The 19,915-nt window shown below is 39.5% G+C and overlaps 3 protein-coding genes across 4 annotated transcripts; 1 reads left to right on the top strand and 2 right to left on the bottom strand.

Moving 5' to 3' along the window:
* Positions 1-930: 930 nt before the first annotated feature.
* On the bottom strand, positions 931-3,875 carry RB195_000666 (uncharacterized protein; the record flags this gene model as incomplete). Its single annotated transcript, XM_064197133.1, has 4 exons — positions 931-1,022; positions 2,961-3,014; positions 3,072-3,117; positions 3,813-3,875. The coding sequence occupies 4 exons, from the start codon at positions 3,873-3,875 to the stop codon at positions 931-933; spliced, it is 255 nt and encodes an 84-aa protein (XP_064053014.1).
* An 8,825-nt stretch (positions 3,876-12,700) lies between these two features.
* RB195_000665 (uncharacterized protein) lies at positions 12,701-12,964 on the bottom strand (the record flags this gene model as incomplete). Its single annotated transcript, XM_064197132.1, has 1 exon — positions 12,701-12,964. The coding sequence occupies one exon, from the start codon at positions 12,962-12,964 to the stop codon at positions 12,701-12,703; it is 264 nt and encodes an 87-aa protein (XP_064053013.1).
* RB195_000664 (uncharacterized protein) lies at positions 12,891-19,615 on the top strand (the record flags this gene model as incomplete). 2 transcript variants are annotated; one of them, XM_064197131.1, is made up of 12 exons in its annotated part: positions 12,891-12,965; positions 13,988-14,046; positions 14,392-14,540; positions 15,241-15,314; positions 16,267-16,413; positions 16,609-16,739; positions 16,792-16,891; positions 17,919-18,057; positions 18,113-18,196; positions 18,261-18,367; positions 19,263-19,361; positions 19,445-19,615. In XM_064197131.1, 12 exons carry the CDS (start codon positions 12,891-12,893, stop codon positions 19,613-19,615), a joined length of 1,335 nt encoding a protein of 444 aa, XP_064053012.1. The 2 variants fall into 2 exon arrangements, with proteins under 2 accessions (XP_064053012.1, XP_013305864.2); XM_013450410.2 differs by lacking the exons at positions 12,891-12,965; positions 13,988-14,046 and having other exon boundaries at positions 14,498-14,540.
* Positions 19,616-19,915: the final 300 nt, after the last annotated feature.

Here is a 19,915-nt window from a genome sequence, read left to right as displayed (position 1 = left end):
ACGTAAGTACAGAAACAGTATAAACATGATCTATCATTAGTTTTTACAAGAAATGCACACAAAAAGATTGTTTCATTTTAGGAGTTGAAGAGCGCTGTTTATGCCGTCATTCGATAAGATCCAACTGTTCAGTAGCCTGGTAAACGAATATTTTATGGAGACGAATTAAGTTGCTTAGGACCGTGAAAAAATTGGAGACCATGAAGTCCACATCACAAAAACAAGGATGGTACAGTGGAAGCCATACTAAGATTCCTAGAGTAGATTACATGAGAAAGAAAAGCTCGGTCCGTTCCCTCAAAGACAGCAACCCGGAAAGTTTTTGGGGTTGAGCGCTCACCACCATTAAAGGCATCACTCCACGAATCTGAGGTGGTACGGATTTCAGGTGGAGTATTCGCATACGGGATGGGAGACTATGGAGAGGGGGGTGATTCCGTCCATATCTTCCTAATTGCCGTAAAAAACGGCTTCGGGCGTTTTGGCGCACTATTTTCTACAGGGAGTTCGTTTGGAGCGCGCCAACCTTGTGTGGCGCCGCATCTTCCGGGCCGTCTTTTACGGCAATTAGGAAGAAATGGACGGAGTCACCCTCCTCTCTATAATCTACTATCCCTTATAAGAATACTCCACCTGAAATCTGCACCACCTCAGATTCGTGGGGTGATGCGTTTAATGTCCATCAAAACTACTTTAAAATGTTTATGAAGTGGTGAGAACAAATGTTTATTCATTTGGTTGAGCATGATGGGACTCACTGAGTTCTACATGAAAAAATTTTGAAAAAAAAAATGAATTTCTGATAAAATTCAACATGAAAACAACTTATAACGACAATCTCCTTCAAGCATATCAAAACAATTTTCATCGGCAACAAAACATCGGTTGAAAGAGAATGTAGTGGTCGTGCGTTCTGGTTATCGCCGTTCTTCATTCTTTGATTGCTTCCCCACTTCCTTCAGGCTCCTGGCTTCTGCCGGCTTCCTCCTTTATCAGAGTTGTGTCGGCAGCGCCACTGCTTTCTAGATTTTGGTTTGCAAGTAAGAGTTTTTAGGTTTGGAGCTTTAAAAATTGCTCGCAAATCCTTATGAATATTGATAATGAGCTTCTCAGGGACGTCACATGGATTTCTGAATTATCAATGCCAATGTAGGTCATAGAAGGTAAGCTGGTGCTGTCAAGTTCATGAAATTTATAAAAATGATGCGTTCTCATGTCACTCTGAGATAAAATTTGAAGTTTTCGTTGTGATAAAAAAAAAATGCACTCATTTGATGAAAAGAAATAGAAGGCACACAGGCAGTGTGGTGCTTTGCTTCTTTCTCGAATGGCGTTTTCTTCCAGAAACAATGATTCTTGCCTTCCACTATCCTTTTTCTTCATTTCATGTTGAATCCAATGACAAGATCTTACGTGGTTGCATTTGGAGTGGTTAAAAAGTGTTGAAAGGCCAGAAACAGACCATAATTGCTTCACAACAGAACAATTTAGTTGGTTATGGCTAGTGTACCCCCATTCCTCGGATATAATTTCTTTTTACTTCAGATTGTGAGACTACCGAGCTGCAAGGTCAGTATTGTAGTGTATACGAAGATTGTTGATAGAAATGTAAAAAGGATAGGACTGAAGACTACTATGCTCTCGCGAACAATGTAGTACTTCAAGTTATCCGCTACGAATCAGTATTATTCGATAACTCGTTGGAAAATTAGAAAACTAGAAAATTAAATTAGAAAACAAATTAAATTAGAAAAAATAGAGTGGAAATCGAGCTTCATCTTCAAAATGTGAATGCTATGCCTCACGAAATTGGAAGACAAATGATACTCTTCTTTATTTTCTTAATTTTAATTTCTCTATATTCATATTTATATTTATTTTATTTTTCATTTTATTTTTTTCATTATTTAACTTTTTATCTTTTTGTTTTTAATATTTATTCTTTTTTTACTTCTCTCCAAACTCTTTCTTACTTGTACAATGACGGTACTATGATCAAAGGTATCACTCCCAAAAAACGGCCCTAAAGATACGACTTCGAGCGTTCTGGCGCGCTATTTTCCACAAGGAGTTCGATTGGAGCGCGCCAACCTTGTGCACGCGTCGCATCTTCTGGGCCGTTTCCTACGGCAATTAGGAAGAAATGGACGGAATCACCCCCCTCTCCATAATCTACTATCCCTTATACGAATACTCCACCTGAAATCCGTACCACCTCACATTCGTGGGATGATGCCTTTAAAAAAAGCCGCTGCGCCTCAATATACCGTGCGTACTCCAAAGAGCGTTGAAAAGGTCAGACAAGCGATAGTGCCAAGTCCATGGTTCTCTATCCATGTTTCATTTTCTGACGATTCATGATTTTGCGTTCATAATTTTTACGAAGTGCTATCTTTTTAGCCATGTTGTCGATAACTTTTTCTTGAGCCAAAAACTAACCATTTTATTATTGTTTTAAAAACACTTAGTTCTTACGCCACACCTTGTACAGAGCAGAGAGAAATTAAAAAGTTATGCAAGGACTGATGTCTCTGACTCTGAGTCTCTACCCTATAGAATCAATGCTTGTTTCATTGCAATAAAGCAAAATCTTAGCGGAAAGTTCGATGAAATTGTCCGTTCTGATCTTTAGAAACTACGAGGAGATCCACGTGGTAGTGAAGAAACACACTTCTTCCGATTACGGTTTGCTTTCCGTGCGATTTTCACTTTTTTCGGACCCTTTAATGAAGCCTCAAGAGGAAGGCAACACATGTAAAGGTTTTATTGCGGTCTGAGCTGACCGACTGTTCTCTTTTTACAACAGCCGAATTAAAAAAAACCTTAAAATTGGAAAATGCATCACGAAGTGAAGAAATAACGTGAAAGGAATGACTTCCAAATTTTTTTCTTTCCCTCGGAAATTTGAGAAAATTTAAGTTCACTTTCTATTTACCCTTTTTTGAGGTAGATTTCCTTACCTCCTACTTCTATCTTCCTGAGTACCTCTTCTCCAGACGCTTCGACCGTCTTCCCTAAAACTTCAATAATGAAAGTGTTCTGGCAATAATAATTTCCTCTCTTTCACTAACCTTCCTCGGAGCTTGACCTCGACGAGACACCTTTACTGTCCCCATTCTAGAAAAAGATTAATATTAATGTTTGTGTTGTCTGATTTTGAGTATTCCTCACAAAAAATACTGAGATATATTTAAATGATTTGAGAAAGCCTTGGTAACAAGGAAATCGGTCAAATATTGTTTCATCCACTTAATTGTTGATTAGGTACTCATACTTGTGATTTTATTCATAATAATTAAAGGTTGTTTATCACAAAATTGACGTGTTGTGCAAACACAATGGAAAACATAGAGTTTGTGGTCTAGATTACGAACATAAGCATGACCCCGCTCAATTCCCACTAGTCATCCGAAAAAAGAGCGTGGGAATCACTTTTTTCCGTTTTGTTTTTTGATTTCGTCCCTACGAGATACCTTAGAATGTGGGACCTTTATACACGCACCGCATCCACGAGCGAGCGGTTAAGAATCAATGAGATCTCTTCAGCAGTCTATTTGTCTAGAAGGAGTGAATATTGTACATTTAGAGGATTATATCGAGGAAATTGGAGCCTGTGGAGGAGTGGTACGTTCTAATGTACCTTGTAGGAACTAAGTCCGTTTCTCACGCTGTTTTTCATGATGATCAAAAGCAATTGAGCCTGGTCACGCCTATATTCGTAGTTTACATCCACAACACCATGTTTTCTATCAGGTTTCCACACTGCGTTAATTTCGTGATTTGCTATTTTTGAGTGTCCGAACAGAACTCACTTCTTTCGATGCTAAAACTGCAGCGATTACAGTCGCTAGGAGTAGAACGGTTAGGCCGCGCATGATCCTATGATTTTTCCTGTAAATAAGTGTATTGCAGTTTAATTACCCAAATTTAAGAATACGACAATCCGTCGTGAAAAACAGGATCAGAAGGAGGCAGAGCAAGAACAGTTTCAGGATAACAGCAACGAATGTCACTAATCTACTCGGAGAGAAGCTAATGCGGCTTAAAAGCGAATTGTAACAGCTGGGACAGCTCATGGATGCCTTTTTCATTTTTGTCTTCACTTCTGTGCTTACTTCACTAGTCATTTCACCATGATGTTAGCTCTGGGAACTAGAATCGCCCGTACTGATATGACCAGATCACAATACTGATGAGAATGTGACCTACAAATGATTCCGGAAATCAGAATCCCCAAACATTTTGATACAGAACCAGCTCGCTGGTAGAAGCTATGCACTTTTGTTTTCTAATAATTTTTAGGTTTTAGGACTAATCGAAAAGCTCTACAGTTCTGCAAATCATACGGTAGTGGTAGCCATGCTATAAAAGTCTGGTTTTCATGGCATTTTCAGTGATGAACTCAGGGAACGGTAGCAATTTCAGAAGTTTTCAGCAAATTTTTCACCTCATGCAGATGTCTTTTTTATCTGAAAATAGTTGTTACCTTATTTATCTGAAAATAGTTTAATACAAAATAGTTGTCAGTTACCTCTGAAATGCTGCTTCCCAGATGTTTGGCTGGATATTAATCGAACTACTAGAATTAGAAACTTTCCGGTCGTCCATTCAGCTGACCGGACATACGGCACAGTTTGGAGTCGAGCAGAAGAGATCGTGTATTCAGTTATCAATTGAAGGCATCACCCCACGAATCTGAGGTGGTACGGATTTCAGGTGGAGTATTCGTGTACGGGATCGTAGATTATGGAGATGGGGGTGATTCCGTCCATTTCTCCCTGTATCAGCGGAAACGAGAAACCCTGGGATGATGGATCTTATGTTATTGCAATGCTTAACGTTTGCGCTTCGCCCAACCCAGCCAAGCCTGCGATTCGTGGAAATCCCATTCGGACGAATCGCAGACGGGGGCGGAGCAAGGGTGGCGCGCTGCAAATGAGGACGTCGTAAGAAACAGCGTACCGGGGTTGTCCGTTTCCACTGATACAGGGAGAGATGGACGGAATCATCCTCTCTCCATAATCTACGATCCCGTATACGAATACTCCACCTGAAATCCGTACCACCTCAGATTCGTGGGGTGATGCCTTTAACTGCTTCTTGAAATTTATCCGGATCAATTCTTCGATTCTTGCGTGATCATCAGGTCCAAACCTTGCTGACCTACCATTTCCATTTTGGTCTTCCGTTTCATCTGAAGTAGAAGACAAACAGAAACTGCTTTTTTTTCTTTTGTCCATTGTGACATGTTGACACTGCGCAAGAAGAGCTGGCCTAGGTGGTGCAAGGGGAAGGTCGAAACAGCTGTGAACCGTACCTTGAGTAGAACGTACAAAGCAGCAGGCGTGAATTTAACGGTATTACAGTAGACTTTCCGATTCACCGTGGGGATTTTTGACGGATGTAGCGGGGTCTTTAAGAGGTTCAACTGTGCAATGACCCAGATTTGATCGATGTTTCGAAATCGTCCATCAAGCCCTCTTCCCTCCGATTCGTTAAATTCCCTCCTTCGTAAAGTCATTTGATAAATGGGCTAGACTCTTCAAGTCTTTGGCTGTACGTAAACCTCCAACGACTTCGAATTGAATCCGAGCGCGCTGGCGCATCTCAAGCAGATTAGTTAACCCCAAACACTGTGCTGTTTATCCTTTATTGGGTCCTGTTTGGCTTTGGATAGGAATGCAACAGCACTATTGCGGTAATGTCCCAAACAATTTTGCCTCTAACTTTTCTGGAGGACTTCAAGCACAGGGAGTGTCATAACTCGCCTAGTGGAAACTCTATAAAGCTTTAAATTGGTAACAGGTGTACTGTAAGTGGTTCAAACGGTCAAACGGCATTGTAGCACCTTTGGCGATGTTCGTGTAAAGAGAGCTGAGATGGGAAAATCCAATGAAGCAATTCGCATCGCGCTTTGCAAGGATGCTCAGTTAAAGGCGTCACCTCATGAATCTGGAGTTGTACGGATTTCCGGTGAAGTATTCGTATACGAGGTCGTAGATTATGGGGAGAAGGATGATTCCGTTCATTTCTTCTTAATTGCCGTAGAAAACGGCCCGGAAGATACGGCTTCAAGCGTTCCGGCGCACTATTTTCTACAAGGAGTTCGATTGCAGCGCGCCAGCCCTCTGCGACGCCGCATCTTCCGGACCGTTTTTTACGGCAATTAGGAAGGAATGGACGGAATCACATCCCTCTCCACAATCTACTATCCCGTATACGAATACTCTACCTGAAATCCGTACCCCCTCGTGGGGTGATTAAAGAAATGCGTGAGAAAGAAGCAGTAGAGCCACCAACGCTGCTTGAACGTATTTGGAATCTTGGGTCCAAGGATCTTCAGAAAATTACAAATTTGAGATCTTCAGAATCTTCACGAAAGAAGGAGGAAGAGGAAGAGGAGGAGGAGGAGAAATGAGAGGAGGAGAGTTTGTCTGTTCTTACCAATAAACATGGAACCGAGCAACTGAGACCCGCGCATTTTTTGTGTGTAACTGTTGTCGTATGCAACCTCACAGCTTTTGTGATCTCGAAGCAGACTCTTCCGAGATTGTAATACTACGTTATAAACTCTGAGAATTGTACATGAACGTGCTAATGAATTATGGAGAAATTCAACACCTTTATGCTTAAATCCTCAAATTCATCTGTACAGTGGAAATAACAATTTTCATAATTCACCTTGTAAAAACAGCTTCCTCAAATAGATCAGATAGCAAGCACTTACAACAAATATTTTAAAAAAATTCTGGCTATGGGAGCTATGGAGACGAAGACGGATAATGCTCGAAGGAGACATAATGAGAAATGAACTCAATGATTTCTGCCCGTTCGCCGTGGCCCTGTGCCCTCTGTGCTAAACGCAACCAGACACTTGACTACGGGCACAGGACACGTGCAAACCATACAAATTTAAAAAAGAAGTGACAAGTGCGTGCAACCAGCCGCGCCACATCCGGTGAAGCAACACGTAAGACCATTTTCAACGTAGATGGGTTTCTGTTTTTACTACCCTGAGCGATTATCGAAACAGTGACCCAGGGTAGTGTGGCACTTGACGGGATAAACGTAGCACTGCTCGAGTCATCCTCTATTTAGGCCTCTCAAGACGGCGAAAAAGCCGAAACGTCAGGCAAATAAAGGTTGAATCTAAAAACCTCGCAGGCACACTTTAACAAAACACAGACAGAATATGCCGAGGTTTCAAGACAAAAGAACATTCGAACTTTAAAAAAGAACTTAACTTGTGTAGTTACATGATAGAAATTATCCACGTATTGCAGATGCGTCGTTTAGAACTTCGTCAAGCCCGTAAGCTAATACGTCTAATGCTAAGAGGAACCATGTAATCTTCGAAAATCCTCGGTTTCTCACATTTGACCATCGAACACTGCGGAGTTCAGCAATTAGAGATAAATTGATAAGCAAAGGCGCGTATAGCGCAGTCAGTGAGAGGTTCTTCAGCGACTACACTGACCGTCAGTTGATTTTTCGAAACTTCCCTAGTGCGAACCAAACCCTTCATCCGTCGGGATCGATAAATCGGTACCAGACTTGTCTGGGAGGATAAAAAAAACTGATCTGACACATCGTGTAGCCCCGAGAGTCGCTGTATAGGCTAAACACGCGTTCGTAAAGCTCAAGCGATTCTGAATTGAAGCGAACGTGGTGGCGCATCCCTAATGGACCAATCAACTCCACACACTTTATTTTTTTTATCCACTTTGATATCTTCAAATGAGATTTCACGCCTCGTGGAAGATAGGAGAACAACTTTTGAATGAGTAGCTGTAGATCGAGAGCGTTGGACCCAAGTTGTGTTTGAAGACGACCTTCTGGGCGATGATACCAGCAATAGTGTTTGTAATAACAAATTCCTTAATTTATTTCATTCCAACAGCAATGGTACATAGATCAATCAAACCTTCCGCTGTACACTTCGTAATCCTTGTTTTTAGAGAGTGTAAAACAGCTGGAGCGTTTTCTTCAGGAAAACACAGATCGCTTTTAGAAATTACGGATTTTCCGACTGATTGCTTGAAACCGCAACAAAAACAGGTGAGAATCTGGCTTTTAATACTTTGGTAACGAGGTTTTAGTAAAGCTAACTACCGAAAAAAGAAAATCCAGAAAAAATTATACTATAATAAATGTGCGATAAGATGAATACGGACCAGACAAGCCTGACAACTCTCGTGTAGCTATTGATTATTTCATTACTATTTTCGCAATTTTGTTTCATTTTCAAGAAGCAAAAAATAACAAAATCATCTTTGAATTAGAAAATCTTTTAATTATGGGACAAATGGCAACCAATGGACCAAACATAATATTTTCAACTATTTTTGGTAAATCATTTCTTAACAAAGATAATGAGAAGATGAAAGTAGTGAAGAGAGAAGTTTTTTCAAACAAAGAGTGCCACATTTTAGTGAGCTCTCAAACTACAGGAAGTCAGTTTGAGATTTGCGCTTTCGCCCAAGTTCGGTTGTGCTGGGGCTCAGTTTGAAGCAGAACGGTATGGAAAAAAATATTAGATTGAAGAACAAGATGTTTATTCATTGTGAACAACTTCCTGTTAATTAAATTTCAGTGCCAAGCGGATAAAAGAGAGCTTTTTGACACTTCATTTGCTCTTTGAATTCAATATGTATGATAGAGCCGCAAATGCTGGGATTGGTGCCGTCTGTAGAAGGAGCAATGCATGAAAGTATGCAGCTCTCAGCGTTTCCTTCACTCTTCAAACCTTAAGAGTTTTGTCCTGAAAAATGGATATACACCCACTGGCCAATTCAATTGTTGCGGATGGAGAAAAAACTCCTTTTTTTGAGTTTTTTTTTGAAAACAAAAAACTACTGCAAATTAATCGTTAATATATTGCTTCTCCCTTACTCTTTTTCGCATCTTTACCAACTACCTTCTCCCATCGTTAAATCGTTGGCTTTTCGACAATTTCTTTGGTTTTTCATATTTATTTTTGTTTTATTCCGGTGGTCTTATCGCTTTGATTAATTGCAAAATAAGACTGAAAGGGTCAAAATTCCTCCATCAATTAAACAATTTTTTATATTTGACTCCTATTAATTAATCCATCATCATTATCAACTTGATACCCCGTTTTAGATGATCTGAAAAAAGGAATCATTAAGATTAAAAAAAGCTAGAGTGAAAGTTGTAGGAAAGAAAAATTCCCAATTGAAAGAAGTGTAAAATTTTAGAATTAGTTTTTATTTCTGAAAGCATTTTTCAGTTAAAAAAAAAACTCTCACTACTTATTCCTCAGTCCATTACATTCTCAATATTATGATTTCTCTGCATTAAAACATCGATGAAACGAACAGCATGAACAAAAAGTAATGCAATTTTGTAAGCATATTTTAAATGGTTTGGAACATACGTTGTTAATTATAGTGTCAAAGAGAAGGAATTCCAAACGACTTTTCTCCATAAAATCCCTAGAGCTCCTCTTATAGCTCACTGATTTTCCTAATTTGTAGAAATGATCTTATGGAAAATCAAATTGGTGGATTTCAGAGCTTACTACCGTTGATTGCCTGAAATATTTGTCATACCTAAGGGACACAACTATCCCTTGAGCGCTTGAGTAAGATAGAGAGAGGAAGAAGTGAAAATTAATGCTCACTTCGTAGAGGAGTCAAACCCCTGTATTAACAGTAGGTCATCCTTTATATTCTCACAACACAAGCACTGATCAGAACACAAGACGAGGTTAACTGATTGTCGTCGTGATGAGGTTAGCTTGGGGACGATCACTGGATTCGATGAAGCTAATGGAAAGAGTCGGCCAGGGAACCGTTTGCCCACTCACAACATCAGGCCAAAGATATGTGGGTGTGGTTTAGTCGAACATGTGTTTTATTTCCCGACGTTCTTCGTTTAAAAAAAAACTATATCACATTCAACTGAATTTCCTACACTTCAGGTGATGTTGAGGTTTAGGTGGTGGTAAGTCGTGCCCGCAAGCCACCAGGTAGTTGGTTGGTTCTCCACATTTTCAACTGTAATCCGATCTTGCAAGCATCGATTTGATTGGTATTTTTATTTCTTTGCACTTTTCAGTATTTGTTCTTGTGTAGTGTTAGTCATGAAAAGTCCAACTATTTGTCATTCTGCTCCTTTTGCAACTGTACTGCGTAACGGATGAACGTGCGATTAGTTGATTTATGGACCGTCGATGTCAATGAATCATTCGCATTTCTCAGATCTCTGCAGCAGTTGCTGCGAGTGTTTTTAGACCACCAATGGGATTTCGTAGGAATACGCTTCTAATTTACGTTCCTGATTGATGTCTTATTACATTCACATCTACAAGAATATTCAAATGTATGAGGAACACACGATAGTAGTTGTCCACGCAAGTGCTCATGCTGTGCCGATCATCAGGCAAAGACAAACATTCCGTCCGGGAAAATTACAGTTCATGATCCTGTAGCGTGTAGTACGTGGTTGACAGTTTCCGGAACAATCTACAACAATCCCTACAGAAGCAGTAAAACGAGGCTGAATCAACTAAAATCATTTGGCAATATTTCCGAAATGATAATAGTATATTACTGATATATTTTAATTTCCTTTGTAACTTGTTTCCTTTGTTTGTAGATGAGCACTGTTCCCCATGTAAGGGAAAATTTTGCTCTTCAACACCCTCCTCAATTTAATTTCTTATTTCTTAAGTTCTTAATTTTAAGTCTATATAGAACAAAATGCTTTATCTTTCTTAAACGAGATCGTTGTAACATGAAAATATGAACTAGTGTTGTTTGATTTGTTTTAAAAAATTGCTCTGCAAATTTTTTTGTTTGATTTTACTGCATACGTCGAAGAGCTGCACAGTCGATCACTTATATTATTGATATAGGTTGATGCAAAAGAAGCAGATTTTGTTGTGTCAGTTTCAATACTTTTTAAAACAATAAAGTGTACTACAAATAAGAGTTTTGTGCGATGTGTTGCTCAGTTTTGGACAGCTATTCTGCCATTTCTAAACATACACATGTGTGAAATTTAATTTAAGTCACTTTGTTTGAATTATTATAGCAGTAATGAGCTTTGTGTAGGATGTGAACCATGTTAATGAAGGGCAAATTAAAATAGAACCAGAATTTACCTGCTGTTTCTGGCTCAGACGCTTGCAACAAAACCATGTCTGTCTAATGTGGTGAGAGAATAATATGTAATAATGAAGAATATAAGAAATATAATAATGAGGAATAGAAAAAATAGCTAAGAATATATATATATATATATATATATAATACGAAGTTCTCATGATGCTGGGTGATATTTATGAAAGAAGCTTGCGGAAATTTATAACCCCACTGGAATGATGACTCGACGTCAAATCCAGTACATTGATATTTAGGATGCTTAGATGATATGATATGAATAGTCTCGTGCTGTGGATTTCACTTTTCAGTACGTCTCATTCTGTGTAGCTTCCTTCAACAAATCTTCTTTGCTTCCTTTCTGACCTTTCCGTTGTCAACTGAGAAAATTTTCATCTCTTTCCCTCTCTAAAAGATGAATTATCCATTGCCATTTTCCTGAAGCTCTTTCAATAATAATTTCGTAGGAGCAGAAATTCTTTTCAAATAATTAGCTTTTCAAAAAAGGGAAAGGGAAAGTCCCAAAGATAAAGCATTGCTAATCACGTTCGTCAAAGGTTTGAACTCAAAACTTCTAGCAGGTTTTTAGAACACATAGCTGTTGTGTTTTGGTATAGTGCACCTCTGCTCGCAATGATCACATGCGGACATTTGTTTAATTCTCAAAAACGTTTCGAATAAGAAGAAAACTAATGAACAGGACACCAGTTTCCGGTTGGGATTAGATTCCTCGTGGCCGATAAGCCACAGCGAACGTTGCACTTTAGGAGGCATTCACATATAAATAAAAGAAATTTAAGGTGGAGCTATCTAAGAACATCGAGTTACAGTTTTCCTCGATAATATATCTGAAGAATTTCGTTTTTTCCAGGTCCCCTATCACTGATGGTCAATAAATCATAAAAAAGTCCTTGAACTTAGCAAATGCACAAAACATTTCTGTGCAGACAGAGCAGGCTTGGAATGCCTTGGGATTTTATTTGTTTTCATTTACTTATTACATTGAAAAGATGCAAAAGAACAATAGAACATTCATGGAAATAATATACAGTAAGAGGATAGTAAGTTGTTCATCACTTCACAGAAAAAAAAGGAAAACAGTTGCATGTGCAGTTTTTTTTTTAATTTTAAGCTAAGGAAGCTTGCCTAGAATAGAAAACATTTTGCTGATCAAACATTCGGAGTCGGCTTTGCTAGCGAAAAGTACTTCCTTATTCCGGCAAACTACTGACTGTAGAAAAGTTTTAAAAGTTGCGGGGCCTAGGCTGGGTGTAGTGCAGTCGGTTAGAGGTTCCGCTTCTTGCACGATCGATCGAAGGTTCGAATCCGCCGTAATGCTTACCAAGTCTTTCATCCCTTCGGCGTCGATAAATTGGTACCATACCTGTCTGGGAGGATAAAAATACTGATTTGACAGATCGGTTAGCCCCCGTAGGTCACTGTATGGGCCAGTTACACGTTCGTGAACCTCAAACGATTCTGAATTGAAGTGAACGTGGTGGCACATCCCAAGCGGATTGGTTAATGCCAAACCTTTTATCCTTTTATCCTTTTATAGGGCGCGTTGTTAAATTTCACATAGAAAATAAACTAACGTTGTTTACTCTTCGCTTCGAGTCTTGCAGCTTCCCTACAAAAGTCTGCATATCGTAGGGTTCTTTCTGCTCATTCAACTCATGCAGGAAATCTGACATCTCCTTGATTTTATTGCTCATTTGCATTTGGGCGAGACGCGTGACTCTGATTTGATCCTCCAAGCCTTGAATGACTGGACCTATAGATGCGAATATGAGACCACCGCTATCCAGAGCCACTTCTGTCGGTGAAGTGGCCGCCATAGTACTCAAACTTGGGTAATAAACTAAAGAATTTCTGATTAGTATAACCATAGAGGATTTTTTAGGTTTGACACGATCATTTCGGTATTTCCTTCGGGAGCGAAGTTTACGTGAGATCGAATAGACTATTTCCACTTTCGGCATCGAGTATCCAGGTGGGATCAGTCTTCAAGATCTGTTCACCAGTTTCCTCGTCTAATTGTTCCAGTTTTTTTTAATACTCTCTTTTCAGTAACGAAAAGTAAAGTGCGATATTCAATAAGAGGTTTTGAATAAGTCTTATATGCTTCCATTAGAGGAAGTAAATCATTGGTTATTACCTGTATCACTCATACCTCCCTCGTTCTCCGAGTTGCTCGAGCAGGAAGTACTCTTCCAGTAACACTTCTATTTATTATATTGTTCATGTGTTAGAGTTGCCAACGACTCCTTTTTTGCAAAGACACAAAGGGGATTTTCTTTCAAGGGCTTTGTGAGACCTACTTTCGCTCTTGGTTCTCGCCATTGAAATGCATCACGAGTTCGACATTTTTTATTTTACTTTCCTGGAGCAGCTTAGGAATGACAGCACTAATTGCCTTCTCAAACCGTGAATCCTCTAGGAAACTATTCTCTACATTTGTGGCGATCGCATGCCAGAGTCGCCCAGTGGTTCCTCCTTTCGCGTGGGACACGGAGAGCATCATAATTTTCTTTCAAAGACTTTCAGTCTTTCCATCCCCTCAAAGATTCGAAAATCGGAAAAAGTATGTAAGACCGAATGAAGGGGAATTCGCCATTCATTTGCATAACAGCAAAAATGTTTGTTGCTAACTTGCTGACTCTTCGCCATTTCACTCTGATTACAATATGTTCGGAGCTTGCATCGAACTCTAAGGAAGAATTTGACGGATGACTTGCTTATCGCAGATTGCTATGGAAGGAGCGATCGTGGCGCAACAATAGAAATCTTAAAAAGTCATGAAGCAGGCGAACGCTGAAGATCCTTGGTGGAAGTTCTAATGCCAACGTCGTCAATCTCAGGGAATTCTGCTCGTGATTAAAGGCATCACCCCACGAATCTGGGGTGGTGCGGGTTCCAGGTGGGTAACGCTTACACGGGTTCGTAAATTGTGAGGAAGAGAATGATTCCATCGATTTCTTCCTAATTGCCGTAAAAAAAAACGAAGACGAAAAAAAACGGAAACGTGAAATGCGGCGAGGACACAAGAATGGCGCGCCCCTACAGAACTCGTCGTGGAAAATCAGGACCTCAAGAAACGTGCTCAGCTAGCCATTACGACTTCTTGAGTGGTCCCCACTTCCCCTCCTATTTTAAGAGAGGCAGATTTAATGGGAAAATGCTAGGACCCACTTTCCATCCCTAGCACTTTCGACCTTTTGCAGTGATCAGCTCCTCCTAATAGACTGTTTGTGTGTAATTACAGTCGTCACATCAGACCTTACGAGAACAAGATAGCCAATTTCCGGATACTGCGTCGTGGTGCGTTGTCGATCTTATTCGTTTCTGCTACTCAAGAACTTGACTTAAAGATGCCTCTCTATGACGACGACGATTCTCCACCTCACGGAAAGGGTGGGTCGTGTTTATTTTGAGTGTTCCATCCAATAGTATTTTGTGAGTTTCATTTTCTATTTCCATTTTGTTCAATTTTGAACTTCCTTCACTCCTTTTATTTCCGCGTATGAGGCTTTCATAACATAACATAACAAAATGTAGAGTAAAGCTACTGAGAGAAAAAAAGGAAAACAGAGCAATAAGAGCGCACTCTCCCTATAAATACATTTTACCTTTAAATAATACCATAGATTAAATAAAGGGAATATTTTTCGTTTGATCTACCCCAATCAGTCGTGTTAATTAAAGTCCCACTAGTAAGGGAAATTTCGAGCCAGAACTTCTAAATTTAGCGCCTGCGCGCACGGGATTCACTTTGAAAAAGTCACATCTTTCCATGCCTTAAATTCATTTGATCTTAATCACAACTACTTACAACTGATGAAACTTAATTTGCGAGTTTATCACCAGACTCGTTCAGCATGTTCTTTTTACGGTTCAAAAAGCCTGGAGGAATTTCTTTTCTCCTTCTGTTAGGCTTCAGTGCTTCATATTTAGGAGACTTCTTTCGTTCCAATAAAGGTTCTTACTGCTTTTTCTTTTATTAGTTGCTCACTTTTTACACTCCTTTTTAGACCAAAAACGCATCTAAATAGTTCCAATTTTCAGCGAAGTTTCACATCTTTGTTCTCTTGTAGGTATAAGTGCTAGATTTCAGGTTCTGCCAACATAACGATGAAATTTCTTCAAGCTCAGATTGCTCAAAAAAGAGTTCAAATTCAGCAGGGAATGGTAATGTTTACTTTTTCATGGTTTTAACTATAATTGGGTGTTCGTGCAGGTTCAGTTGGGAGGTTCAGTTCTAATATTTGAGACCACAAGAAATAGTTTGATTTTTGAAAGATTTTGCAATTATCGTTGACATATAGTAGGGTCAAAGCAGCACGAAGCACGGTGCAGTTGCGTAAGTGACTGCGCTCGAAGCGCTGCGGTGGAGCGTAGTGGTTAGGTTCGAGGAAGGATCCTTGTTACCACCATACTTCGCTGCTGTTCGTCGTGGTGTCAACTCGGTCCCAACCGCTTTCTCTACCGCGTCGCTTCGAGCGCAACCGCTTACGCAACTACATCGTACTTCGTGTCGTGTGGACTTTACTACATATAACTGAGGTTACAGGAGAAGCTAATAAAAAGTAGTTCATCAGGATTGTACGTGACATGTGAATGTGATACAGTGCAAGAAGAGTTACTGCTATTTTTCATAGTAAACATTGACAATGAATTGGTTTTCACCACTAATCAAGAGTATGGAGTGTGAAGAGTAAGTCACTAGTTCAATCAAAATAGGAGTGGCTCAGAATTTTTTCAAATTTCGTCGTAATTCAAATAAATCAGTTTCGAGCTGAGAGTATCAGAGTGAACTCCGAAATTTTCATAGTAGTCGCTCCGCGACCTCGATCAAATTACTTCATCCAGTTGATGCTCTGTGTGTAAATACGTGTAATGTAGTCTCTAAAAATTGTAGGAGTTTTATTAACCATGACTAAATTTATGAGCATTCTCAAGAACTGTCTTTCCTCTTTCTTCTTTCTTTCTGTTTGTTGTTTTTACTTTTATTCAATCTTTCAGTAAGTTATTTGTGATATGTTTCGTACAAAACATTTCATTTGATGAAAGTTGAAGTCGTTTTCTGAGTTTGATGCTCCCGTCTAATGTTTCAAAGAAAATTCTTACCGAAATGTTACAGCAAAAAGCAAGCATAGCTCCGGTTGTCGATCTATCTGCTCGTAATAAAGCTGCGCTCAATATGCGCAGGATACAACCGGTACGGGCACTTCCAATCACGGACTGCGCTCCTCCATCATTTCTACCAAAAGGTGCTGTTGAGGACAGTGTAAGTGCCACTCTTTCTCTTGTTTTACTTTTACTTCCAGGATCTAGCTAACTTTTATCTCCTGTTTTCTGCTTAGTGTGTTGGTGTAGGTGTGCTGCTAGTGCAAATATGCAACTTTTTGTTACTAAATTCCACTGTATCTGTGCATGCAAGTGTTTACTGCCGGGACACGTCGGGTATATCTTTAAAATTTAGGTGAACTTATTCGGAGAATACATAGTGAAAAATGAATATCAACCAGCTGTTCCGAATGAATATATATCTTTCAAGCGTAAGGCTGAAGAACGCGAGGCACGGGAAAGGCATGCTAGAGAAGTTGCTGAAAGGTGTGTTTTAAGTACTCATCTTGACCAATTCTGCAATAATTTTTGTTTTAAGGCTAAGCCGTGATCATAAGGAAGAAGCGAAGAAGAGAATGAAAGGTGCTGCAATTGCTCCACCTCAGGCGTTACTGGAACCGTCGTCACCTCCACCTAAGGTGCGTCATTCTTAGGTTACAAAGCATCTTTAAAACATATCATGGTTCATAGTTTAAATTTACTCAAATATACTGTAAAAGCTGCCTCTATCAACCCGTCGAGGTTCAGATCAATGGCTACTCGATTGTTAATATTAGTAACATGATTAGGTGTTGCTGGCATAGTTCCAGTGTGATTTTCCAGGTGTGGCAGCCGAAATTTCCTCTTTAAGTTGTAGACCACAAGGGTGAGAAACTAATGAATAAGGAAAGACGCGCGGCGACCCCTTACCATTACGCAGATCAATATTAGATTAGACCTCCACTGAGGAAAGCAGTGATTCTTGAAATCCGTTTTAAAAAACTTGACAACACTATCAGAGTCTTTCAGAAGTAATCAACGTTACATTGCAGTGGAGTGTTCATGATCTAGTAGCGACATGTCAAATTATTGTGAACTCTGCTTGAATGAAACTTGCTGGAATTTGTTTGGTTGGAGTACACATGCCATGTTGTTTGGTTGAAGTACTCAATTCGAATAATAGAAGGTGAAAGAAAAACAATCAAAATCCATGCCGATTTTGATTGTTTTTCTTTCACTTTCTATTATTCAAATTGATAGTTCGATAAAGAATATATCAACGATACTACTTTCTGGATATATTCTTCATCTTGAACTATCAATTTGAATATTATTATTTGATATATTCTTGATCGGAATTGGATATATTCTTGATCGAATGGATGGTGATCTTTTCGGAATGTTTGAGTCCATTGCTCGTTGAAAACAACGAGGTGCTAAGGGGACCAGTCAGCGAATGTGTTACGTTGTCGTTGCAGTCGTTAAATTCACATCTCACAGGGAATGAACCGTAATCATTAATGATGGTCTGGTATTATCTATTGCTTGTAGGTTTGAGTGGAACGGGCTTTAGCCTTGTATGCACGATGGTTTTTTTTGTTGTTGTGAAAGGCCTGACATTAATCGGAGAATTGGCTTAGAACGTAATTTTATTCCAGGACTCAATTTAAATGTCATTTTGTATAGGAATCGTCTCCACCTTCATCTGCTGCTGGCATGCCACCGCCAGCATTTTTACCCTCTTTTGGCAAAGCCACGTCTAAAGGTCTTGGCGTTGCTGCTAACATAATGAGCAAATTTGGTTACAAACATGGTGCAGGACTTGGTAAATGCAATATTCTATGTCCTCAGATGGTTAGAATTTATAGCTCAGCATTCAGGACGTGATGAGCAGGGGATGAGCACGGCGTTATCTGTGGAGAAGCTAGGGAAAAACGCGGGTCTTATCATCAATGAAAGCCAAAGTGAAATATTGAGACATTTTCTTTTCGAATATCCAAGTTTTTAGTTTATATTGTGTTATCTTAGGCGCTGCTCCCTCTACAACAACTACGACGACTGCGGCGCCTATGGGTGTTGCTCCTATCAATATGACCGAAGCAATGAAGTGTTCTACCAAAGTACTGATGCTAACGGTTCGTAATGATTTCTTATTCGATTCTTCGTAGTGAGTTTTCTAGTAGATTTTGCGCCAGATACCCAACTTTTCACTAGAACGTTCGCTTGCTGTTACTAGTAAATGGGCAGCATATGATTAACGCCAGCATACAGTTAGGAATATACAGTTAGTAGAATGATACACTTTTCTTTAGATCGTTCTTGTCATCTCATACTTATTGTTAATACAAAAAGTCATGTTGTCAATAGTTGACTTCATGAAGCTACGCCCATAGATGGGCCAGTGCTTCGACCCTCTTCATCTTTGGACGGTTGGCAAAAGTACCCCGTTCACTTTTGAACGGTTGACGAAAGGATCCTCATCACTTGAGCTGCACCTCACGAGCTAGACCTCCTTCATCTGAGGAGGGTCCGGCTCCTCAGGTGAAGGAGGTCTAGCCCCTTCCTATCGCACCTACTTAACTCCGGTTGAAGCTTATGGCTTGGATACTTTGCATTCTTACTGTTTTCCTTGTATTGCTATTTCTTTTTTCGATCTATGCAGAGACATTTATGTTATTTGCGGTGGAAAGAACCAAATTTATGCTTGAGTGTGCTTTCAAGGTAAAATTAACGAACATATTGCTAACATAAATATCCATTTTTTATTTTGCGAAAGAAAGACGTAAGATTAGCTCCATGTGCCTTTCAACTTTGACGACGAATGTAGATACCAATATCATGAGAAAAATCATCGTAGTTTGTTGGGTTTATCAGGCACAGGTAACCTATCTTAGCTGCTCATTGCTAGTTGCTTGCTAGCAACTTCTTCGCCTTCTGTTCTTTCCTTATTTCTGCAAATTTCATCTCGCAAACTTTCACACATGTTGTATTACCCAAACAAATAAATGGTATTTAATACACGTTTTCTAGAACATGGTAGGTCCTGACGAGGTGGACGATGAACTCGAACCGGAAATCCGTGATGAGATGGCCAAATATGGTCAAGTTGCGTCCGTAGTCATTCACAAGGTCTTTCCTTAAGTTTTAACAAATTTTTACAAATATACTTCGACAAGAGTTTGCCATTATTTATCCTGATGCATTGTTTACAGCTGGACGGTGTTAGTGACGATCTAGCAGTGCGAATCTTTGTTGAGTTCACGAACGTTGCGCAGGCAATTAAGGCCTTTGTTGTCATGAATGGACGGTTTTTCGGTGGACGATCCGTAGCTGCTGCATTCTACAACGTCGATGACTTCAATAATAAAGAGTATGGACGGTAGCTGAATTTGCTCTAGCATTGCTGAGCATTGCGGAGCAATTTTTGAGTTCTGTGCATTGGAAGTTTTCTTGCTCGGGTTTTCTTGTTTCCTGAATTGTTCTTCCTTATCACTTTTTTTTGTGTAATTTCGAATCTTTCTGAGAACTAAAGATTGAATAATACTGCTATTTAGACGCACCTTTGTTCAATTTATCTTACGTTGTTGTTGATTTAACCCATTAAAAGTATGATTTATGTCCTTTTGTTTCTCATTACAATGATCGCGCCACTTCTTGCTTCGTCAAATTGTCGTGTACTACAT

Source organism: Necator americanus, chromosome IV, assembly GCF_031761385.1.
Source record: "Necator americanus strain Aroian chromosome IV, whole genome shotgun sequence".
NCBI lineage: Eukaryota > Metazoa > Nematoda > Chromadorea > Rhabditida > Ancylostomatidae > Necator > Necator americanus.
This window is presented reverse-complemented; position numbering and strand designations above follow the sequence as displayed.